The 25,730-nt window shown below is 49.8% G+C and overlaps 1 protein-coding gene across 9 annotated transcripts in view; it reads left to right on the top strand.

Annotated features, from left to right (window-relative positions):
• The window catches only part of pou2f2a (POU class 2 homeobox 2a), a 56,190-nt gene that overhangs the window by 9,606 nt on the left and 20,854 nt on the right, over positions 1-25,730 (top strand). The window contains exon 1 of one of the 9 annotated variants that reach the window (XM_029128952.3): positions 7,699-9,216. The exons of 7 other annotated variants lie outside the window; for them this stretch is intronic. In XM_029128952.3, the coding sequence (XP_028984785.1) occupies positions 9,117-9,216 (100 nt within the window). In that variant the 5' untranslated portion in view covers positions 7,699-9,116. Of the gene's footprint in view, positions 1-7,698; positions 9,217-25,730 lie in introns of those variants that run through there. One more of the 9 variants, XM_029128959.3, reaches the window with a different exon arrangement.

The following is a 25,730-nucleotide window of genomic DNA, read 5'->3' as shown; positions in this document are numbered from 1 at the left end:
TTAATAATCATAGCAGAGACAGGTGACGGACGTGTCTGTGCTCCTTTTCCTCGTCCACGTTCCCGCTGTTCTTCACCTCCGTCCCTGTCCCTCGCTCTCCGCTCTCTCCAGTCTCTTGGCTTTGAGCGTTTTCCTCCTGAGCCTTTCCTTCCCGTATATCACTCCATCTCATCCCTCTCTGTCTGCCTCTGATATTTCTCTTTAGGCCTCCGTCGCTCGCTCCCCTGTGTCTGTGTAAGCAAGAGAGCGGCGGTTGTTAAACATTTTTCTTCCCTCTTAATTGTTTTGACTGGGCCGATTGGCATCCCGATTAGGCCCATTGATTTCCTGGCGCTAAGTGCATTGATTTTTAAATTTCTTATTGATCCCCGCTCTAAATCTCCGGCACACTCACTCACACAGTCCCACCGTTCGCAGGGGCAGCAGTGGAGGAAAGGACTGAGGAGAGAAAAAGAAAGGAGGGAGAAAATGGAGAGAGATTGTTGTTAGGTAAATACACTGACGGGTGCCAGTGTAGTGAATTAACAGGGTGAAGGGAGGGGGTGAGGGAAGTTATGAGCTGTAGGGGAAGCTTCCCCACACTGAGCCACTAAAACGTAAGTCTGCATCAAAACATTTTCATCCTTCACACGTGTGGCCGTATCCTCTGCAAAAACACGCTCGGCCGCTTGAAACACGCTCATCTGGGAAGAATGAGTCACTTTATGGGTGAGCAGAGGTTTATGAGGGATAGACAGATATTGGAAATGTCAGAGATAGATTGGCGTGTTTTGTTCTGGCCGTGCGACTTCCAGAGGCCTGTTATTTCTGCCTGTAAAGACCCGCAGGACGCTGAATGCTACATGCCGGCGCGTCTCCCTGGACGTTGGAGCATGTTTCCTCCTCACATGCGGGTTTCAGTTCAGCCTAAACTTTGTGTGTGCAGGCAGGAACGTGTGTCTTTGCATCTGTTAGTATGTTTGTGTGTGTGCGTGTGCTTGACCTTTCCTCAGCTTATGTGTCCAGGCTTAAATTTAGTTGATAGACTTTCTTTTTATAGCATCTGCACTTGACCAAATTGTGCTAACCTTTTCTAAAGTCATTTGCTGCTTTTCTGCCTCGGCGTGCGGCGCGGCGCGTAGCATGTGGACCATATGTAGCATCACGGTGTTGCAATTACAATTTACTCTGTGTGGATCCACTTAAGATAAGTGCTTTCAAATGGCAGGCAAAGAAAAGCAACTATTGTCAGAGGAAAAACTTCAATATCGCTGCCGTCGTCAGAGATGATGTAATGCTGCGCTGCAGCGGCATTAAGTGTATGATGTCTTAAAGAGCGCTCTTTAATAGCCTCGTCTTTATGGTGCTAGTGGAGCTGGCGGCGCTGATAATGATGACAGTGACCGAAGAATGTTTGGCTTGATGTTTGCATATGCCTACAGTTCACGTCGGCAGCAAAGGTGCAATAATACACGATTTCATAGCAGTGTGTGTGTGTGTGTGTGTGTGTGTGTGTGTGTGTGTGTGTGTGTGTGTGTGTGTGTGCTGGCGAGACAATGAGAGATAAAGTGTTTAAAATGCATACGCTGGGCCAAGCTGCTGTTTGCTTTGTAGTGATGGGCCTGTGTTTGCTCTGGTGATAGGGATTGCCTTCCTACACACACACACACACACACACACACACACACACACACACACACACACACACACACACACACACACACACACACACACGCAGGCGTCTGCAGAAAGCAATGCTCCAATGCTTCAGCTGCCTGACGGTCTCTCTCACTAACTGCTTCTTAATAGCAGAACTTGCAGACTCAGCACACATGCACGCACACACACACACACACATGCACGCGCACACACACACACACACACACACACACACACACACACGGCCCTAGTCCCTCTCGTACAACGGAGCAACGTGCACAGCGTCGCGCGCCAGCGGCCACGCGTTGTCCTTGAGCTCACAGACACCGCTCACACACAGACGCACACTCAAAACATGACCTTGACCCGCCGCACTCTCTTCCACACTGGACCCGCTCGCTCAGGGATATCACAAACACTGAGATACACTTCCAGGCTCATTCTGCCCACATGCCACTTGAAAACCACGCGTTTGTATTCAGTGTGATCTAAATATTTTTTGTTCTAGATTAAGCTGACAATTCCAGACTTCCTGAAGGTCACACGTCTTGGTTTGTTCCGTCGACATCAACAAGCTCTAACATATTTTGCTCATTTAGAGATAAAAGACACAAAAGCAGAAAATAATAACATTGTAGAAGCTGGAGTTGGAGAATTCGGAATGTCAGAAATTCCAAATTTCTGATTGCTTCCTGTAATCAATCAGCGTTTGCAGCTGCATAAATCATGTTTTATATGTGTTTTTCCCACGAAATGGGATCGGGGCTCCTTCATCTAAATGTGTCCACGGCGTTGGGGCAGAAACAGGCCCACTCAGTGATGAATTTCACTGTCAAAGACAAATTTGAAATAAATCTTTGGCTATGGACTTCCAGCGTGTGTCGCACTCTGATAATTTCCACAATATCCTCTGCAACCCCCAGGGGCAGATTTTTTTCCTGTTATTTCTCTCCCCATCCTGTCCTGTTTCTTTCTATTCTTGTAAAATGCTGGTTGCTTTGCTGAAATACTGCAGTGCTTTATCTGCCCTCTTTTTCCTCCCTTTAGTCCCCTTCTCGCTCCTTTTGCTCCCCTCTCGCTCTTTCTCTCCCCCGGATGAGTTGGATGCACAACTACTGCCACCACCCCTCCCTCCCTCCCGCTTCTTTTAGTTGTTGTTGTTCTTGAAAATGGTGTGTGTGTGTGTGTGTGTGTGTAGGAGGTGTATGGGTGGATGGATGGGTAAGGCGGAGAAAAAGGGGGGGGTCCTAGCAGAAGCAGCAAGGACCCAATGACGTGGGTGCGACATGTAACCGTGGCGCAGGAGAGGAAATCAATACATGAAAGGATGAGGAGCACTGGGGTGGATTACCGTCTGGGGCCCTGGCTACTGGAGGGATGGAGGGGGTGTAGATGAGGCCTGGGGGGGTTGGTGGAGGAGAGGGAGGGGGTGTGGAGGGTGAGAGGCCAGATTGTCCAGTCCAGTCTCCTGCATCCCCTCCCCTGACCAAGTGCTGTTTGAATCTTGACTCCCGTCAAGCACCCCCCCCCCCCTTTTGGCTTCTAAACACTGCTCAGTGCTACCAGGCCGCCATAGGTGAACCTACACACACACTGTCTCACACAGGTGCAGTGGACTCTATAACACTGAGCGAATACGCTAGCGCCGCTGATAACCCCACTCTATCTGTGTGGGGAATAATCGCCTCATATTACCAGTGTAAATTAAAGAGCCCCAGAGAGGACGTGTGTCCCCGTGTGTGTGTGGGTGTGTGTGTGTATGCATTTATGTGTCCTCGCTGTGCATTTAGTAAGTCTTGTGCAGCTCGGTCCGCAGCACTGCCACAAACCCAGATAATAAATATCTATAATAAATATCATTATTATTGGGCCAATCTTCCCCAATAACAGAGCCTCTGTGAAAGATGGCACGAGGGACCGAGCTGGATATTGGCAATATATCAGCATTGATTATTGAGAGTGCTGACAGAGAGAGGGAGGCAAAGTTAATAAAAACTAATAAAAAAGACAAGGAATACGGAAAGAACGAGGGCTTTAGCTGGATCAGCTGCTGGTCTGCGGAAGGAAAGAGAGAAGGATGCAGGGAGTGAAAGGATGGAGATAGTAATGTACAGTCAACGTGTGTGTGTGTGTGTGTGTGTGTGTGTGTGTGTGTGTGTGTGTGTGTGTGTGTGTGTGTGTGTGTGTGTGTGTGTGTGTGTTGTTTTGTCTCAGCATGTGTGAGTGTGTATCAGAATTTCAGTTTTATCGCTCTCTGGGTGCACGTAGGACTTTTTTTGTGCGACTCTGAATTGACACTGACGTCTCCATACACTCACACACACACTCTCTCTCTCACACACACACAGAACAAACTTTCTCTTTCTCCTGCGTGTGTCCTTCTTGGATTCTTTGAATCTCGGCTGGATCTGAACTCTGCGGTTGGGATCCAAAAGCCTGCACCACTTCGCACCTTCCCACACGTTGGCACCAACCGAGCTGCAGGAACAGTACTTACAGAGTCACCCACATCCACACACACGCAAACGCTCACACACCAACAGCAAAACTCATAAGAGCCCATGCATCATATCCATATTATCTTGACAAATCTATACATCATGTCAGAGCATGGCTTCATGTGAATATTGCATCTTGCTGGTTGTTATTGGTGTGTGTGCACAGAGGATATGAGAGCGCTCCATGCTGCTGGCGTGAGCCGGGACGGGGCCACGCTGAGCGAGCCTCGTCCATTCTAATAGGGCCTTGTTAAGGCCACTGACAGAGCCTTGGACGCCGCCGCTATTGATTCCTGACCGACGCCGTTATTGATGGGTGAGAATTTAATTCAACCTGCTCGTTTGTCAACATGACATCACCATTTAACTACAGCCATGACATGGATGCGAACACCCGTGTGACGGGCGGGACACACGCACACACACACACACAAGCCCACACAGATGCACAGTCGCTCTCCTGCTGCATCATTTACAATAAAACTAATTTCCCTCAATATTCAAACTGTGTGTTTTCAAGCAGTAAAATCAATCATTCAACATGAATAACAGGCAATTACCAAGAGTGCAATAAACTATAATGCATGGCCTATTTTATGACTAATGTATAGCCTGAGGATACTTTGCCTTTTTCTGATTGGATAAATATTTCATGCCACATCCTGACCCACAGCACATTGGAAAACATGTTGCAGTAAGGAATTGAACAAACTGCTTTCCATGAATATATTTGTTTGTGATTAGTTTAGTGGAAAAAAATCTTGTAACCAAACCTGAAAATGCAGCAAATACTGTTATTTTCTAATTTCTAATGAATACTATACTTAAACTTCACAATAAAGAAGGAATCTGGGAATCTTATTGTAGTGAAAATGTAAAGATAGAAACAGAACCTGCAAGAAACAAGAAATTATTGAGACGAATTTAGAAATAAATACAATTAGATTTTTATGATAAAATTCATTGATGAGTTAAATGTTTCTAATATGTAGGGGGACGTATATATTCCTAATTGTCACCATTTGTGTCAGTATATAGCCAGTTAAAGTGCAGTAGACATCACTGCGTCATTAAATATTACAATAATTTTGGTAAATTAAACATTGTGGCCTTAACTGCATAGAGACTAAGAACACAGGTCAAAAAAATGCAGCCCATAAAAACAGATAGATTTTATTACTGGAATAATATATTTATCCAAATAAAACATACAGTACTAATTTGAATGAATGCTGCTGCCATTCAACATTACAACATTTACAATAATCTGAAATAGTTTACTAATACATCGGGGGAAGACACAGCCTAAAAAACAATGGAGCCATCGCCTCTGTATGGATTGAGAGGCTTGATGGGGAGGGAGGTGGGCAATCAGGACCGTGTGGGCCCCCGATGAGAGCAGTCCAGCAGGAGTTATTGGCTGGAGCGGCCCCCCGGGAGCTCTCTCTCTCTCTCTCTCTCTCTCTCTCTCTCTCTCCCTTCCTGTCTTCCTTTCTTTCTTTCTCGCTCCTCGGACCCGTGAGTCTCTCCAGGTCCGAGGGGAATTAAACTGTAGAGACGGACTCGCTGCAGGGGCCCTATAGGCACCACGCTAAAAACGCACCGAAGGGGGGGGCAGCCTGCTGAATTTCTAGCCGGTCAGTCCCAGACAGACGCATGGACAAAGATGGGCGAGGTAGACGTCAGCATCGCATATAAAAGTGCACGTACTTCACTTGTCATAACTGTGCAAACCTTTGTGGAACACGATGAGGAAAAATATATTTAACTGGATAAAATCTAAATTCAACACATGCCCAGTTTGGTGCATGAGACAGTGGAGGAGTTCGCTTCTACCTTCAAAGTTTCTTGCTCCAACACTTCTTTTGTAGGATAATAAGAGTCTGTGAATGCATCTGAATTGAGGCGCGGGTGTTTTGACAGCTCTGTGTTCCTACATGTGTGAAAAGCCGGTTTTCTGTCTTTATGTTGTCCTTATACGCGCGTGTCAGATGAGGAGGAGGGGGGAAAAAAGCAGAGTTTGGTCAGGAGAGCGCGCGGAGGGCGAAGGGGTGGATGCTGGAGGTGTTAGCATCCCTCCTTCTCTCCTGCTCCTCACCTCCCCATCCTCCTCTACCCCTCCAACAACACCATCTTATTTTCCCCTCCTTCAATCTCACACACCCTCCCTCCATCCCCTTCTCTTCCACAGACGCGCACAACCACACTACATTCTACAAGAAATAATTGCTTTTGTCTGGAAGGAGTATAGGGAGGAGGGAAAGGGGGCGCGCATGGCTCCCTCTGTGGAGAGAAGGGGGTCTTTGAAGGACAACTAGTCACTTCTCTTTCCTCCCTCTTTCTCCTCCCTCCTCTTCCTGCCTCACCCTCCATCCCCTCCTTAACACTTTCTATGCGTTTTTCCTCCTCTCCCTCCCTTCTTCACTCTCCACCTTCCTCCGGTGTCTCCTTGTGCCCTTCTCTTTCTCTCCTTCCCTTGTTCCCTTGCCCTCCTCTCCCCCGCTGGACCTGCGGATGTCATCTGTCATACGTGAAGCGGAGGGAGAAGGACAATAAAACCCGGCTGTCTGCTACAAGGGATGACACATTTTTCATAATTAAGAAAAAGCCACTTTAGTGTGCGCACACATTTCCTGCGAGCGCGTCTGTCTGCTGATGACTGAGCAAATGACAAGTCTGGTGATGATAGGAAAATCATTCACGTTATGTGCACTTTCCATTAAAACAGGCCGAATTAAGTGAGCAAACAGTCCTGCGGGATGCGGCTTTCAGGCCCTACAGGAGCACGAGCTCGCTCATTCCTATTGATTTGCCCGTATTGACTGGGATGTTTAAGGTATAGATTTTTCTATTTAAAAATCTATATCGACAATAATCTGGTGTGTAAGCGCCCGGCGTTGACTGATGCTGGCTTGTAATTGACAGCGTGTAACATGTTGGTGCCGCGGAGGGAGCGGGCAGGAGGCGAGGGGAGGCACGCTGAGGAGGCCGGCGCGCGTGGCCGGAACGGGGAGAACAAGATCCGGGAGCAGAGGGGAGCGTGGTGATCACTTCTGTCACGGAGGAGCTCGTCTCCCGGCGATCCGGCGCCTTCGGGGGCTTTAATTCGTGAAATGTGCGCAATTTAAAGCGCGTTCTTGGAGGAATCGCACTTTTTCACGCGTATTGCGCTTTTATGTCCGTTTTCACTGAAACTGGACCAAAGCGCATTCTCAGCTTGTGGCCAATGCTCATATTTCTCACGGTTGAAACGGCAGCGGTCGCTCTTGTCTTGTCTTATCTGAATATCCTAATGCTACACCCTCATCTGCCCAGGAGGTCTTATTGAAAGCAGCAGTGATGAGATAACCTAATTGTGCGCATGCTGAGTATTAACCCTAAACATCTATACGTAGCCATGGATTTTCTTATTGGACTGACGTCGCTTCCCAAGCAGGCTGGCAGTAATGCACTGATCACCATTGGCATCATTATAGCCCGTATTATTAAGAGGGGGGGGGGAAATCCAGAAATCAATACAGGATACCTTTTGCAGCGGTAGTGAAAATGAGGGAGATGGGGGTGGGTGGGTGGAAGGATGGAAGGGAGGGAGCGATGGAGGGAGGGAGGTGCGGGGGTGGGGTGGTGATGTGTGAGTAGTAGCGGGTCCTCTCTCGCTTCAATGTTGCGGCCAGCCTAGTGGCAGATCGCTACAATCCTGGAGGGAGCCGGGTCGAATGAGCTATTGGGGTTCCCGAATAATAACGGGGACAAACAGACAGACAAAAAAGACACACAGGCGGACGGACGGAGATAGGCAAGTGTTCCGATAAAAACGCGACATCACGGCGGGATTCTAGACGCGTTATTCGCGTTGTTGTGCGCTTTAGCGTTCAAAAAAAATAATTATTTATTTGTTCGCTGTGTTCATTTATTTATTTATTTATCTATCGATTGATTGCGTTTTAATTACTGCCTTGTGACAGAGCGAGGGAGGAGGAGCGTCAGGGCCACGCGCGCGTCTGTGTGTGCGTGCGTGTGTGTGTTTGTGTGTGTGTTTGTGTGCGCGTGTTTGCGTTCGCGAGTGTCAGCGAAGCCTTTTCCTCACTTTGTTAATTTATTTGTTGACGAGAGGCTCCGAGGAAGCTGTTTTTTTTACGCGCTGGCGACGAGATCCGCTTCTTTGCACGAGCGGACGAATGTCTTATATGTAGCCTTCATGCAAAGGAGAGAGGAGACGGAGTGCAGCTAGAGACCAAATATACTACAGATCATACCAAATACAGAAAATCCAAATAAGACTTTATAACTCCGCTGGCCTTTTACACTGTCGTGTCTATTTCTATGTCTCATAATTTATTGTGCTAAATTTAATTGCAAAGCGAATACCAAAGCAAGCAGCCCCGGGTCGGCGATGCTACAGGAGCAGGCTAGCGACTGTTCTCATGCCTTTTCACACCTATGTAGGACGCTTTCCTGGTGAAGAGTGAGGGGATACGAGAAGCTGCCGGGCCTCTGTGTTTACGCGTTAGCGGCGCAAATGTGAGCGAGAGACGCGGGTGCATCGGCGACAGACAGGTGACACGCAGCCTTTTATTCCACAGCCGCCAACAGACGTGTAATTGTAACACTAAACTTTTCTCGTAGCCGGTTGTGAGCTCCTCTCTGTCCGTCTGTGTGTTGGTCTGGACTGTTACTGCTGCACTCAAGGGACCATCCTATATAAATAGAAATATATATATATATATATTCTATGCACATTTACACCAAAACGTATGCCGGCCACCAGTCGACATCATCCCATGTAAATAAAAGTGTGCATCCGGGCTACATGAGTACACACCTAACGGCGAATGCCGTGAGTTCTCCAAACCAAAAATTCCCCCAAAAGCTGTGTGTCAGAGAAACGGACCGCGGCGCAGACGCTCCACACGAGGACCGAGCTCGTTACAGCACTTGTGCCACGTTATCTCGGTCGAAACAAGAAGCCTGAGGAAGACCATGTTTGTTCCCTTGCCGGTGCCGTTCGTGTTTCAGAGAACTGCCCCTGACCTCAACGCCTGGCGTCTCAAGTCCCCTCTGGCTCTGCGCTCCAACTCCGGTAAGACATTTTTTCTCTTCTCGCCGCTTCGCCTCCTCCGCGTCGCTCCGCCGCGCGGACCCGCCCCGCCGCGCCGCGCCGCGCCGCGCCTCGCGTCGCTCGGCGCCGATGCGCTTGCAGAGAGCGGGGGAGAGCGTTCGGCACGCACGCACGCACGCGCGCGCACACACACACAAACACACACACACACGCACACACACTCCCCTCCAGCTCCTATTTTCAAAGCTCGGACAAAGTCCTTTACATCTGCGGGGCGAATGCGAGACTCGGAGAAGCTTCCCCGGTGTCCACACCGAGTGAAAAAGCACTGTGTAAAATGTCCGTTCGTCCGCGCTGTGGAGCGATGCGCCACCATTCCACCCGTGTGTTCGGTCGTCTCCACGGCGCCCGCGTGCTCCTCTCCGCGAGCATCGTTCTCCGCCGCCTCCGTCCCCATCCTTCCCCTCTCCTCCACTGCCTGCGCCTGAGCCTCAGCCTCCGTCTCTCCCCAACTAGACTCTCGGCAGGCAGGGAATATTCATGCCAACTTATCGATCCTGCGGAGATCGATTCCTGGGCCGGTGGAAGCAGGGAGAGGGGGAGATAGAAGGAGAGAGCAGGTGAACGGAGGAGTACGAACGCGCGAGACCTCAACGAGAAACACCTTTACTCTATTTACTCCTTACACATTTGAGCTTTATTCGCATGCCTAAATACAATTTGACAGGGAGTCGGCTTTTAGCCTGCCTGACGTCTCTGGTTCGGTTCGGTTCGGTTCGGGTCTCACTTTCATGCTCGTTAGGGTGCATACTTGTAAACAGCCCCGGCTATGGAATTGGATTTACTACATCTGCCTGTCCCGTCGCAGCCCGCTTGCTGCACGGTTGGGAGCGGGGGAGAGGGGGGGGGGGGGGGCGTGCGGCTCGGGCTCGGGCTCCGTCTGCGTTTCATCTGCGCTGAAGCGGAATAAAAGGACTCGTGGTGGGAACAGCGCGCCAGTGGCGGCGTGAGTCGAGCTGCGGCTCCGCCGGACTCGCTCTCAGACGTGCAACAGCTGCTCAGTAATTCGGAGGGAACGATGCGCTGGCTCCGATGTGCTTCGTGAGCCGTCGAAGGAGGAGACGGAGGACACCGGATTGGGTCACTGGGTCTTTTTCACCATGCGCATCAATATTAAGCTGAACTCACTTTTGAATACTGTGACTTGCGCAATAGTGCACGTCGGTGCGTCAGTGTGGTTGGTGCGCGTTTTAAAGGTCCACCCAGGTCGCATGGGCTCTTAAAGGTCCAGGAAACCTCAGCTCCCCTCTCGTTTCCAGATCCGTTCAAACCCATTTCACTTCAGATACTTACGCTCTCACTCCCCTACACTGAGTTGACAGTGGAGGCATAGGTGATCGAGGCGGAGAGCAAAACACTGTAAAGGGATGAGAGGGAGCTGTTACCTGGCATATCTCTAGAGATGTATACATGGAAGAGAAAGGTTGGAGGGGGGGGGGGGGGGGGTGTGTGAAGAAACGGGGGTCCGCGGAGGTGGGGTCTGCTCTCTGCACACGCTGAGGAATGGCGAATGTCAGAATGAGATTAAAAAAATAGAGGAGAGAGCGAGCGGGCGAGAGAGAGAGAGAGAGAGAGAGAAGCCAGTGAAAGTAAGAGTGGATGACAGAGTGAAAAACGAGGAGGGGGGGAAAACCCGCTTTGAGCTGCAGAGGTGAAAGTAAACCACGGATGAGCCATTATGTAGCCGTGTTTTGGGCCCCGGCCAGCATCTGAATAAGCAGGCGATCTGATGGAATGCGTGCGCCGGCTGCCGCCCTCCTCCGATGGCGGGATAGCGGTGATTCACAATGGTATGCTGATTTTATTCCCCGTTGATAAAGCGGAACAAGGCGCCGTCCTCCCCGGGTCGCACGCGGGCGCGGCGTCGGCCAAAGCGGCAGCAGACGCCCGCGGTTCATGGTCTGGAGACAGCGTCCGGGTGTCGCGGAGGCCTCGGGTCCAGGCGTTCCGGCAGGGCTCTCGACTGGAGCTGTCAGTTGACCTGTCTCTTTGACTGGTGGCGCATTCTTGACTCTTTTGAGTTGGAGCTCTATGTAAGGTCAAAGGTCACGGCAGCAGTGTTTGACTCAGCCCCACCTGACCCCCCTCTGCCCCCCAGTGTTTTCATTCTCTTTCATGTTACAACAGGCCTGCAGCACTCGCGCACAGCCCTGTGGGGGCTCGCACGCACACACACACACACACACACACACACGCACACACACACACGCACATATGCAATGAAACAGATGGAGCATCATATAGCATAAAACAAGCATGTGTGATCGTTTTCCACCTGGGTAACAGATCCAGGCCTTGTTCTATTTTTAATGGCATAGTGTCTGTGATGGTGCTGGTCAGGGCCACTGTTATGTGAACTGTTGGTGTGTATCTGTGTGTGTGTGTAGTAAAGTGGTTTGTGAAGCCATCAGCATTAACTGGGGTATGAAAGTTTAATGGGACAGAGAAGAGAAACCGCAGGTTTCCCACACAGCTTTATGTGATATGATGGGACATCAGGACGACGGGCCGAGCTCTCTCTGACTTACATACAAACCTAGGTTCAGTTTGTATCAGCTATGCGCCTTCTGTCACACACCATTAACCTCTATCTCCACCCGGATAGCGTCTAACTCGCTATCATGCACACACTCCTTTAACCCCCTACACACCTCGGGCTTTAGTTATTTCTGCCTCTGCATTTCAATCATGGCAGCATGCAGATGTTTATACTCGGGCTCCTCGTCACATTTCCTGTTGTGTTGTGATTCTGTTAAATGATGATCGGCCCGTCAGAATTTCGTGGCTACTTTTTTGCTGGCCTGAGGTCACGCGTGCCTTTAACCATTTGCTCGGCGTGTGTGAGGGGAAAAAAGACTGTGTGTGTGTGTGTGTGTGTGTGTGTGTGTGTGTGTGTGTGTGTGTGTGTGTGTGTGTGTGTGTGTGTGTGTGTACAAACTAGTCCGTGTAGGTATAGATCGGGTTGTGGAGGGGAGCGTGCAAGTCACAGTGTTAACATGATTGCAAATGACAAAATGTCAACCTGGGTTTGTTAGCAACATAATGGGGAATCAATAGACACGAGAAAGATGTCAATACTACATGCTTTATTGCATTAAGCTACCTCTCTCCTTCTCTGTAGCCCTCTCTCGTCCCTTCTTTTCCTTCCCTCCCACTCGCTCCTGCTCTCTGTCACAATACAGTTCTCCCTCGCTCTCCCTGTGGTAGTAGAATTAGATTGCAGCATATGAGGCGGCCGCCGGGCTCTGAACGCAGCAGGCTGACGGCAGAATGCGCCGGGAGCTAATGGGCTATTGGTTCATCTATTTACGTGTATTAGGCCCGAGTAGATGACCTCGACACACTTTAACAATGTGACGAGACCCAAAGGAGCCACAGCAGTGACATCTTAGGTGTGACGGACAGAGAAGCTAAAATCTAATGGAAACCCGACCAGAATAAGTATTAAAAGGTCATTAGGAGAATCACCTAGCTACGAAAATGAGTTAATGACAAAATGTGTGGTAATACCTGCTCTTAGCGTTGATATAGCATTCGGGATTTAAGCCTGTTACATGGTTTTGGATTAAACCAAACAAATCCTGTCTCTGAGCACGCAATGATAATGTGTTATTTGTGTTACTGCAGCGCTCGGACATTCTTCTTAATCCTATTAACTGCTCAGCTTTTTATGGATTTGTCCAGGTGTGCATATGGGCCAATATGTATGTTTGTGTGTGTGTGTGTGTGTGTGTGTGTGTGTGTGTGTGTGTGTGTGTGTGTGTGTGTGTGTGTGTGTGTGTGTGTGTGTGTGTGTGTGTGTGTGTCCGTTGGTTGAGACTAATGTAGTATTAATGTTGATGAGGTCCCACAGCTCATTAGCAGCAGTGAGTGGTATTGAGTTTCTCCTAGGGAACAGGGCACACGTACACAAACACTGCATCCCCATCACCCGTAGCCACAAACACACACACTTTTGCACAAGACAGTGACCTTTGCACAAACGCTTTTAAATATGCTTAGACTCCGAGCTTTCACAGCTGGACACAGCAAGCAGGAAAGCATATTCATCCACAGGCTGTGTGGTGGTCGGAAATATGTTTGCTACAATGTGTCACCAGATTGGCTAACGCCCACACACACACACACACACACACACACACACAAACCCACACACACACACACACACACACTCCCCTACTCTGGAGAATAATTGTGTGTAGTTGTTGCCCACATCCAGTGAAATACAGCCCAGCATTAGTCCTAATCAGAGGCTGGGTGAGCAGGTCACTTAATCAGACCTATCACCTGCAGAACACACACAGGGAGGGATAGATGGTGTGTGTGTGTGTGTGTGTGTGTGTGTGTGTGTGTGTGTGTGTGTGTGTGTGTGTGTGTGTGTGCAGGCAGTTAATCAACACATCAGCAGGAATAAACAAACCACCTGACTTCATCCTGGCTATTGATTTATAGCTTGTTTTGTTTCGCGTTGCCTCTGCCTCTCGTTCCTTCCACATCATATTATAGGTGATGTACAGAAAAGGACTTGAGCATATTGTTCTGTACAAATCGTGTTTATTCTGAGCGTCCGTGGGCTTGAAGTCGGCCCGGCTGTGATCAGGGTGTGAGTGGACCGCACCACACGGCACCAGTCAGCCCCAGCTGCACAGGGGCCCAAAGAGTCCTGCTGAGCACATTAGTCCACATCGAACAGCCATTATCTAATTGAATTAACATTTTGGGTGCACAGGCTCAGTTCCAGGTTCACATTCCGCTGGTCGGAGGCTTGGTGCGTGTCTTCATAGCAGAACGCGACGCGTCTGAGGCCGAGGAGCCCGTGGTCCAATAAACAGAACCCATAATGTGTTTTCACCAGCTGCTGTCTTTTTTGTTCTTGATTGCTGCAGGCTGTCACCCACGCCACCCCGCTCATGTGCCAGTACATTTAGATCATAAAACAGACCAATAAAACCCAGAGGTTTGATTGGGTGTCTCCCCTTAACCCGGCTGAGTGACGACTAAATCAGGGGTCCTTCTCTCCATTTCATTTAGTTGATAAGATTTATGGTAATGAAAGGCTCCTATTAACCTCTGGGTTCCCGGTGCTGTCCTTCAGAGCGAGGGTGTACGGGTGTGATTGTGTTATAAGGCAGAGGCAGAGTCGCATCGTAACGTAGCCACCGAATGCACACACACACACACACACACACACACACACACACACACACACACACACACACACACACACACACACACACACACACACACACACACACACACACACACACACACACACACACACGAAGACCCTCCCAAAGCAGCTCAGCTCTTTGAGACTTGAATACATGTTTAATCTCCCTCCTCTCTTTCTCTTCCTGGCATTTTTCTGTTTCTTTATCCCCTCTGTCCTTCCTGCTCTCCATCCGTCTCTCTGCAGGAGCGCTGTTCTGAAATTAATCTGTCGTACGCCTCCTCCTCCAACCCCCCCGTCCTACTCAGAGTGTATTGCCCCGCTCTTTTCCTCTTTGCTTGTAAAAGCAACTGCCAGGATATTTAAAAGGGCCCCCGGAACTGACAAACAGTGACATATTGTTTGTTTTGAAGATGAACTCATATTTTAATTGGCCTTTTGAACAAAACCATTAGCTCCCGCTCATCGCTCATCTCCGTTTATCCAAAACAACCGTATTCACTGGTTGTCTGTAAATATCAGGGGGCCCGATGAGGGGGTGGGTAGGGGTACAAGGGAGCCAGCCCTCTGTCCCTTTGTCTGCTCGTGAAGGGGACGGAGGAGGAGGCGAGTGGGTGGGTGCTAAAGGAGTGACTAAGTGACCTCTCGCTCCCCTTTCTTTTAACGCTCCCGTGTTCTGTCCATTTTGTCATGCACGTCCCTCTCCCTCCCTCCTCTTTCATCCCCTTTCGTTCCCCCTTTTTTCAGCCTGGTTAAGTCGCCATGGCTGTTGGCCTCACATGTCCCGTCCTCTCTCTCTCTCTCTCTCTCTCTCTCTCTCTCGCCTCCCCTTGCTCTCGCCCATCCTTGGCGGCAGCAGCCTGCTTGCCAAAGTGTCTGCAGGACACATTAAGGCCCATAAAAGCCCAGCCTGCGCTCACACTCTTAACCACCAGTCAGAGATAGTGTACAAAAGTGACTTTAAATGAGTCTGTGATTACGCTGGAACATGGAGAAATACTGAAGTGGCCAAGAGAGTGTGAGACAAGGCCAGAGCATCCCAAAGAGGGGGAAAAAGAGTAGCTCTCTGGTGTTTCTTGAGTCTCTTAAAGGAAAATTGAACAGAAACGAATATTTGTTTGTCCCACAGACAGGAGCTAAAAGCGCTACCTGAGTGGAGCAAGCAGGGAGAAGTTGTAATCCAAATTTCCTGCCACCCACCCCCTTTATCACGACCTGCTCGCCCGTCCCCTCCCCGCGAGCCCTCATCCTAATTGGCAACATGCTGCCTTGAGTGACAAGTGTAATCATCAGTCAAATTATGATGGGGGGGGGGGGTGGAGGCCAAGGGAGGTGGAGGAGAACGGCAGAAGGTGGTTATGGGAGGGTGGGGGGGCACTGAAAGGAAACGCTTTGATCAGACAGAGAGGGGGTGAGCAGGCAGACAGACAGAGTTACATGGAAACCTGCTGTCCACACACCTGCTGCTCCATAGATAAAGCAGCGTTAGCGAACCTCCAGCCTGAGCGGAACGTCAAACATCCCCGACGAGCCACTAACAGCCCTCTGGAGCCACAGGCCTCGGGTGAAAGGTCTATTGATTATTATTAAAGCCTAAATAGTTCAGCGCTTCTGATTTCACCCTGAAAAGCACCAAACCGCCGTTATCGTTGCAACTGCAATACCGCAGCCTGAGACAATGAGACCTGAAGGCGTGGCAGCAGCGCGGCCTTTGATTCCGCTTGGACACAAGCCGCGTGCGTGGTACATTCGGACGGACTTCGTTAGCGAGAGCAGATGTTAGCTCTCCGGCGGGCTAACGAGGTTTACGGTAATTAGGAGTGCTGATGAAGCGCTTTGATTCCCCGGCTGTGGCGGCCCGCTCATTAGCGACTAGCTAGCTAGCGCTGCAGCAGGCGCTCCAGTCAGATCCTATTAGACGGCTCAATGTACACTCTGAATTAGAAGCCAGAGATTAAGTGGAGATGAAAACTGGAGTGGATGCGTGCGTGCGCACCTCCGTGCACGTGCAAACGCGCAGATGCACATCAATTAAGACTGTTTTAAGAAGACCTGCAGTCTGGTTCTGTTACAATGAGCCTAGCAGATGAAAATTCCCCTGACGCCAAAAAATGCTTTGACACTAATTGGAGCTATTGTTGCACGGAATACGAAGCCTCCCGTGTGTTTGCATGATCCAAGAATATTGGTTTGAATAAAAAAGGCTCCAAATTCAAGAAAGCCAAAGCTCAGCCTTGGAAACCCAACCAGCACCTGGTCCGGCCTCGGTTTTGCTCCTCCATGCGTCGATGCTCTCCTCTCCGCGCTCGTCCTGTGTCTCGTTGTCTTTTCTGTGATGGAGTGATTATTGAGGACGCGGCTCCTGTGTTTAACGCTGGTTGATGAAGTCTGCCTTTGTCTGCCTGCGCTAACCTGTCGCAACCGGGACACCGCTTATAGCAAAATCAATACACAGAGTAGGAGAGAGAGAGAGAGAGAGAGAGAGAGAGAGAGAGAGAGAGAGAGAGAGAGAGAGAGAGAGACCGGGCAAGGGAGGTAGAAAAAAGGAAAAAGGACGGGAGAGGGATGAGAGCGAGGCTAGATAAATGCAACAAGGCCGAGGAGTGAAAGAGAGAATAGTGCAGGAAGTCATTAGGAGGAGAAACGAAGGGAGTGAGATGGGGGAAAATGTAAACACTCGCCTCTGCTGCTGAAGTGCAGCGATAGCGAATGGCTTCAGTCGTCCTGTTTATACGCGTGTGAATCCGCCTTTCACATGAATATGCTCGTCTTCCCTGTGCGTGGCCTTGGCCAAGAGCCTAGTCGCTCTGCGTGCATGCGATTGTTTAAGTGTTTGTACACGATCAGAATTTAACGACCCCTGTCCATGTGCGTGTGTGTGTGTGCGTGTGTGTGTGTGTGTGTGTGTGTGTGTGTGTGTGTGTGTGTGTGTGTGTGTGTCTGTGGTGTCGCTGGCTTCCACTCCCCAGAGTCGAAGCCAGTGTGAAGTGGAGAGGGGAACGACAGGGGGACGAGGCAGAAAAGGGAGTAGGGGGGAGCGATGGAATAGGGAGAGAGGTGCAGGGGAGGGGGGGCAGTTGTGTGTGAGAGAGGCACAGCTGGGAAATGTGAAATACAACCCCCCCCCCCGTACCACCACCTTATACTCACACATACGCGCTACACACATACACAATCCCCATCTCTTTATCCTCCCCTCAGGAAAGAAAGGGTGGAGGTAGTGGTGGTGGAGGGGGGGGGGGGGGGCTATAGGTAGGGGGATAGGAAGAGATGGAGAAGGGGACAGATAGGGGCATTAAAATTCATGGCCTTTTTTTTATTTTCCCTGCTGAAAATCAATAGTGTTTACTATGAATGAGTGGAACAGTGGACAACAGTGGTGCCGGAGGGACAGGGAGAGACAGGGAGGAGGAGGAGGAGGAGGAGAAGAAGGAGGCAGAGAAAACTAGAGGGAGGGAGAGGGAGAGGGAGAGGGAGAGGGGAGGAGGGGTGAAGGCAGAAGTACCACAGGCCAAGGTTAAAGACGAGCCAGGGCCCAGAGACAGAGAGACACAGAAGCACTAAGTAAATTCACTTGTCTTCTAAAAGGCACAGACTACGCTGTAAATGCATATTTACTGTTGGCGATCATAGTACGACTGTAATAGGAAGCAGAACCTGCCCCGCTGTGATGTTCCCTGCAGGAACATCCACTGTTCAGCTGTCTTCACTTCCCCTTCCTCATTCCACGCTTCGGCTGACTTCACCTTTAAAAAAAGCTCTGTGTGTGTGTGTGTGTGTGTGTGTGTGTGTGTGTGTGTGTGTGTGTGTGTGTGTTAATTGGCAGCACGCACACACACACACACACACACACACACACACACACACACACACACACACACACACACACACACACGCATCCTCCAGACCAGTTCACACTGAGTTGTTCTGCAACCCTGACCCTGTTTCCTGCTGAACGCCTACAAGTTCGGGACGGCTCACCAGTGTTTTGATTAAGCACTGCCTCTGTGTCTCACACCACTTCATCAAAGAAGAAAAACCGCGTTTCATCTAGTTTTTTTTCCAGCGCCTACTGAATGCCGCCGCTCCGTGTTCTGTACAAGTCGAAGTTTTAGAGACAGTTATGTTCTTTTTGTCGCCGGAACGCGCGGCACAAACACAAATTAGAAGGGATGAGATCGGCGATCGGTGCTTGAAATCGCAGCAAACTTGTGCTTTTCCCCGGCTTTGTGCGACAGAACCCGCAGCCTGTTGTCCTTGTGTTTCCTCCCTCTTCTACGCCGGCGACATCACATTCTCACCATGGAGTCCGCGTCTTTGTGCTCTGCGTGCACCCACCACCGCCGTCCCGTTTCTGCATTGTCACGCGTGTGCGACGGAGCGACGGTGTTGGGGGGGGGGGGGGGGGGGGGGGGGGGGGGGGGGGGGGGGGGGTGTGGATGGGTTGATATATATTCAGCCGGCTCATGCATTATGGAGCGCGCAGGTGAGAGCGCGCGTCTGAATGTGGACCGCTGGTATGTGGAGAGTTCAGGGCCAATCTCGCCGACGCCTCGCGCATTAGCATAGCATCTCCATTTCAAATCGGCCTGTCAGAGCCCAGCGGCATGTTTTATTCAGCAACAGATATTGATCACATATTATGCGCCCATATCCAATCTATACCGCATAAATCCCCACCTTTGATATGTATATGATATATGTTGCGTGCGTAACCTTTGCTGACGCTGAATATCTTTGCAGCTCCTGTGTGTGTGGCGTGGGGGTCCGCCGATGCCACGTACGGGTCGTGGGTGCTGTGTGTGCAGGGATGCGGGTGTGTGTGTGTGTGGGTGTGTGGGGGGGGGGGGTCTGCGGTTTCTGCGGGTGTAGGCATGTGCGCTGGTCAGCCTGACGCCTCATTAGACCAAAGATGCTGTGTGCTAACTTCACTTTCTCAACCCACTTACCCAGCAACTAGCCCCCTTGTTCAGTACGACCTCCGAGCACCTGTATGCATTAACAGCCTGCGTTTCACTCTGGCAGCTTCTCTTTGTCCATCAACATGTTTTTCCATCAATATTTCTCCATGTGTTGAACCGGAGACCCCGGGACATCTCTGCCTCTCCGTGATGGGCTGAATTTTACCATCACGCCGCCCGCACTAAATCTCCTTTCTCTAAATGACTGGAGTGGATGAGAGGTCACAGTGTATGGGGGAGGAGGACAATGCCGGCTTTAGCTGTGATGGAGCTTGCTGTTTCGCCCTTTATGAGCAGAGGTGGCCCATTTGCCGAATGGAAAAAGACGAAGGCAAACACTGGTTTGTTGCAAAATGAACTATTTCTCCCGACCACATGACTTTGCTTTTTCATCCCGAGGTTGAATCTGCTGTTTCATTAGCTGTCTTACCGTTGACTGTTTTTTTTTTTTCTCGTCCACCCCTCTCTCTCTCTCTCCCTTTCTTTCTCTCTTCCTCTGTTCCCTTAGCGACCGTTTCCAAGGTGCCCATTCCCAAGGGCTGGAGGAGGGGTCCAGTGATGTCATGCATGCATAACTCTACACCTGTAATTTATGTCCCGCTCTCCCATCCTCTCCATCTTTGTCACATTCTTCTTTCCTTAATGCTTCCCGGCCTTTTCTCCATCTATATAACCCCATCTCTAATGCACCCCCGCACCCCCCTCTTGTTGTTCCTTTCTCTTTATTGCACAGCTAAAGATGTTTCCACCATCTTCCCGCTGGAACAAAACTCTTGATGTAGGAATTGTTTCAGACGTGGATTTAAACTTGAAGACGTGTGTTTTGATTTTACCAGTATAAAATTGTGATGCTTATCTTTTCACTAGCTGTTAAGAGACAAACAGTTGAGCTGCCCTCTGTCCACAGTGTACATGACTCTCTACATCTGCTCTACGTTTAAAAGGTCATTTGTCAAACCTGACATTTTCTGCCCTTACCAAAGGTTTCTTCAATATCCATCCCGGCTGCCCCACTCAGAGTTTATGCTCTTTCATATATTTGTTTGCTCTTGTATAAACCTTTACTGACAATGCGTTTCTCTTCGGTGTCAAAAGACATCAGGAGAGCGCCAGGCCGATTTTATCTTCTCGTAATGTCCAATAAACTAAGGAATGACAGATGCGCTCCCCCGTGTTGGTGTCTCTGTGTGTTTGCGTGCTGTGGGTCTGGGTTGCCCGGGCGATGGGCCCAAGGAGCCTGAGACATTTAAGTTGCACGCAGAAGTGTAGTGAGTGGGCACTTGCACACACACTCAATGGGATCTGATTGGGGATTAATGTGTGTGTGTGTGTGTGTGTGTGTGTGTGTGTGTGTGTGTGTCTGTGTGTGTGTGTGTGTGTGTGTGCGCGCCAGCAGGATGTTTTTACTCAGCGCAGGTTGTCACACTCCTGTTTCCCCCCGTGCGCCTTTTGTTCCGTCCCTGTTCGGCCATTTTGGTTTGTTGTTCTGCACAAAAAGGGGCCCTGCAGCCGGCCCCCTACCTGGACACCGCCCCGTCCTGATACTGGCCCCCGCCCTCCACGCTTTATCATTCAAATCGGCAATCTCAAGTAATTAAAAGAAGTAAATAAAAGAAAACCAAGAATAGTCACCAAATTGTATAAATTAAACAAAGCTCAGTTCACTATCTTACATTATGTATTCTATTATATTTTTATGGCATTTTCCTCTTTTGCTGTGACTTGTTCTCGTGCTGTCGTCTCGCCGCCGTGCGTCCAGTTACCGTCTCCTCCGGTGTCTCTCCGTTGAGCTGAGCTGCGGTGATGGGAGCACACTGGTGGCTTTGTTCAATGAATTGTGTGGTTGTGCTGACAAATCAATGATAAAAAGTAATGACATCAACAATTTAACGTGTCTGTCTGCGCTTTCACTGAGACCCCCCCCCCCCCCCCCCCCCCCCCCCCCCCAACTTTCCTGGTACTATTTATGCTACCTTAGGTGTTTTTGACAGACCATAAACAATGTCTAATCACTATAGGTATCTTTTATCCCTGTCGTTTGTTTCTCACTATTGGTCTGTCTATCCTCTAACTCTCTCTCTCTCTCCCCCTCTCTCTCTTTATTGATCCAGTCATAGTTTTCTCAGTCTTCACAGTACTGGGCCGCTCTAATCAATACAGATAATTGTCTGCTCTCTCTCGATGCCAAACACAGTCTACCCCTCTCCATTCTGCCTCCCTCTCTCCTCTTTTTATCAATGGACCCCGGTCTTCCCTCACCCCTCCACACCTGCCCCACCCACCCTCCCACCCTCCACCTCTCCAGACGGGGATTCCCTCCCCTAATGACGGGAGATAACCTGCTTTCTTTACCGATTTTCTCCCCCACGCACATTCCTGCCTCACCCGCTGCCTCCCTTTCCTCCCCTTGTTCATCGATTACCGTGAGAGTCGGGGCCCAGCCCGCCCACCCTACAGATGTAAACACACGCGGCGCTCATGTTGTGGTTTAGTTGCCGTTCGACCGCCCTTCGTGTGCGGCCCTCCTGGTTAATCAATGCTTGCATGGTTTTTTAGTGATGAATCGGACCATGGATCATCAGGTGGATGATGTCATACAGTCACAGAGCCCACAGTTGGCGCCAGTGCAGTGCTCATATTTGCTTTACATCAGAATCCTGTGGTAATAATGCATCAGGTGAAGTTGCAGGCCTGCCGGTGCTTCGTGTGTGAATCAGACATGTGGCAGCCAGCACCCGTCTTTGATGTATCCTCTATCACTAAACTCCATCTAGGGCTGCTCGTAAGCCACACAGGCAATATCAATGACAATATATATACAGTGTATACATACAAGGTTTACACAAATATCTCATATCCATCTTCTGCAACTGATAGCTGAGGCAATACTGCTTCTGTTTGGTCTTTTCCACAGGAGGAATAAGTGAGATGGATCTGGGAAATGTGGAAACGGTTTCAATCATCATGTAGGTCAAAATAAAAAAGCTTTGCTGTAATACAGCAAAACAGATAGCCAAAATAAATCTGTAATGTTTGAACTGTAAGCGCATATTGATGTTTCATCAATCTGCCTGTGCATTGGTGAGTTATCTGTGTGATTGCCTCTGCTTGTGTTGTGTTTGTTTATGAAAAGCGTGCATGTGTACATCTGGGACAAATTGAGGATCTAGAGGCCGGACGAGGCGTGTGTGATCGTACTAAGCAGGGGTTTACGGCCGGCAGTGGGATGGAGGGGAGGGGTGAGGGGAGAGCTGTATTGTCCTGGGGAGGGATGGATGGGAGACAGCGGGGGATCCTCCTCGGCCCCCTGGGAGTTGAACCTACAACCCCCTAACCTCCCTCTCGCCCTCTGCTCGTGGACTTGAACCCTGCAACCCTCTGATGGACAATCTGTTCTCGCTGCGGTGCTGTGCATGCCAATAACAGATAAAGTGTGTGTGTGTGTGTGTGTGTGTGTGTGTGTGTGTGTGTGTGTGTGTGTGTGTGTGTGTGGTCAGTTGGCTGTGGCTTCGGTGTCGGGTCTTGCCCCCTTTTCATTTAATGCTTGTCAAACAGAGGAGGTGGATGAAGACACTTGAAGTGGTGAACGCTCTGTGTCATTTGTCTCCAGGCTTCATTGAGGCTTTTGCTTTGCACCACCACGTCCGTGTTACATGTTTTTTTTTAAGTTTGCACTTGAAATAGTTGTAAATTGAATATTGAGTGTGATCTGCACAGGCCCTTACTGTGGCCCAGTTCCTTCCCGTCCTCTTTGTGTCCCTCTGACGAGGACAGGAACACAGGGGTTTGTACGTGCTCGGACCCGACTCGTTCTTCACCTGTCGACAAAATAATTTTCACCTCAGAGGAAAATGGAGATGCAGCACGGCTGAAGAAAGAAGGGAGGAAAAGAGAAGGATACCAGCTGATGTATTCCACTTGGTCATTTCTGATACCTTCATTTTTCTATTTCTTCCCTTGTTTGTGTTTGTGGACTCTCCTTATCGGATCCCAGATCCATTCAGTGCCTCAGTCGGGGGAAGAAGCCTGACGCCTCCATCTCTCATACATTCGGTCTCTCTTTCTTCCTCTCCTGCCTTCTTGTGCTCTCCCTCTCCTAACCTTTGAGAATAAGAGCCCTGTATTTGAATTTCAGAGCGAGCAAGCTTGCAAGCAAGAGGAGGGTTTGTAGGGGGAGGTGGGGAGGTGTGTGCAGGAGAGGAGGCTGCTGGTGTGTGTGTGTGTGTGTGTGTGTGTGTGTGTGTGTGTGTGTGTGTGTGTGTGTGTGTGTGTGTGTGTTGGGGGGGGCTTGTCAGAGCTACGGTCGTTGTGAAAGGGCCTGCTCAGCGCGTCCCCCGGCCTCCCCCCTTAGAGGGGCCCCGATCGATACAAACTCGGAGCAATAAAGCTTTCCCCCTGTCATCTCTGCAGAATACAAAGCAGAATGGAGAGAGGGAGAGAGAAAGAGGGGGAGAGAAAGAGAGAGAGAGGGAGAGAGAGGTGAAAAGCTGTTCCGCTAGCCAGGCCAATTTCCTAACCCCCCTCCTCACGCGCTTCACCACCATCTCCCTAACACACCATCACCACCACCTCTATCACCCCCTTTCCTTACCTCCCTCTTTTTATCTAACACTCTCCCACCTCCTTCCCCAAATGCGCAATGTATCCCCCCAGCTGAATCACTGAACAGCTATCTCTCCATAACAAATACAGCATGAATAAAGTATACAATGCATCCCCTGTTTCCTCAACTATCAGACAGAAATGTCGAAAGATGGAGGAAAAGTCGCCAAAATGGTGATGTGAGGAGAAAAGGAGTAAAACAGCCAGAGAGTAGAACGTATGGAAAGTAGGAAGGAGTCGCTGTTAGAGGAGGATGTGTGAAGGCGGGAGAATAGGGTGAGGAAGAGGGGAAAAGGGGGGAGAGAGGTTGCAAGATGGATGTAGCAATACAGGTAGACAGGAGGCAGAGGAATATTGATGAAGAGGAGGGGGGTAGGTAGAGGAAGAGGCAAAATGTGTTGGGATGTGCGAGAGAGAGAGAGAGAGAGAGAGAGAGAGAGAGAGAGAGGGGTGAAGGGGTCAAACAGCAATCCGCTGAATTGAGAGCCAATTACAGTAATTGTAATCTGGATTCAAAGCAGAGAGAGACAGCAATGGCAGGTTCACACAACAACAGAACACACACACACACACACACACACACACACACACACACACACACAAAGCAGACAAAAGACAGTGTTTTGTGTGTGTGTGTCTGCACCTTTACCTGCAGTGTTGATTTTCTTTTTGTTGTGTGAAACTGCAGATATGCATGCAGTGTGTGTGTGTGTGTGTGTGTGTGTGTGTGTGTGTGTGTGTGTGTGTGTGTGTGTGTGTGTGTGTGTGTGTGTGTGTGTGTCCATTCTTCTTCACTGAATGGCTGTGCAGGAGTCGGCCTGCCAATCAACTATTGTACTCTTGTCAATTTAATAATATTTCTGAGCACTGACCTCCACAGCACTGTGTGTGTGTGTGTGTGTGTGTGTGTGTGTGTGTGTGTGTGTGTGTGTGTGTGTGTGTGTGTGTGTGTGTGTGTGCATTTTAGTGTATGAGCTCCCGTGTGTTGCTATATATTTTCTGTCTCTCCCTCTTTCACCTCACTCTAACCCCCACCCCTCCCTCCCTCCCTCCCTCTCTCCCCCCCTCCCCGGCCACTGTCTCTCATTCTCTCTTTTATTAGAAGAAGATAGTGCGAATCCTTCATCTCTCCTCCACTAATTCTCTCCGTTATTGTCCGTCCATTTGCCCGTCTGTCTCGCTGCACTCCTTCACTTGTGTCCTCCTTTCTTTCCTCGTCATGATCTATATTGCTGGGTTTTTTTAAACCCATGCCTCGGCCTGATTCCTGTCCTTCCCTGTTCTTTCTCCCATACTTTCTCCCACTCCATCACCTCACTTCTGTATCTTTTCTGCTTCTTTTTTCTCCTGGACCTCATCTTTCCATCACGTTTTCAGGCCGGCCCTTCCTGCCTCATATTCAACATTGTCCCTTATGCTTCTTCATCATCATAGGCTCATTTTGTCAACTCTGTGTCCCCCTCTCATTTCTCACCCTCCCTCCATCCATCCATCCTTCCTTCCTTCCTCCCTCATCCCTCTCTCCCTCCCTCCACCCTGCTCATTCCCTGGGGAGGTCAGTAATAATGGTAGTGATGGAGTGAGAGAGGGAGGTGCGATTATTGTCTTGTCGGGAGTCAGAGGAATCGATCGGCCCAGAAATATGAGGCGCGAGAAAGAGCCGCTGTGTCAGATACAATAACCACCCGCTCCCGGGGGCTTACACACATACATACACACACATTTAGACCCACAGACACATA

This window comes from Betta splendens, chromosome 16, assembly GCF_900634795.4.
Source record: "Betta splendens chromosome 16, fBetSpl5.4, whole genome shotgun sequence".
NCBI lineage: Eukaryota > Metazoa > Chordata > Actinopteri > Anabantiformes > Osphronemidae > Betta > Betta splendens.
This window is presented reverse-complemented; position numbering and strand designations above follow the sequence as displayed.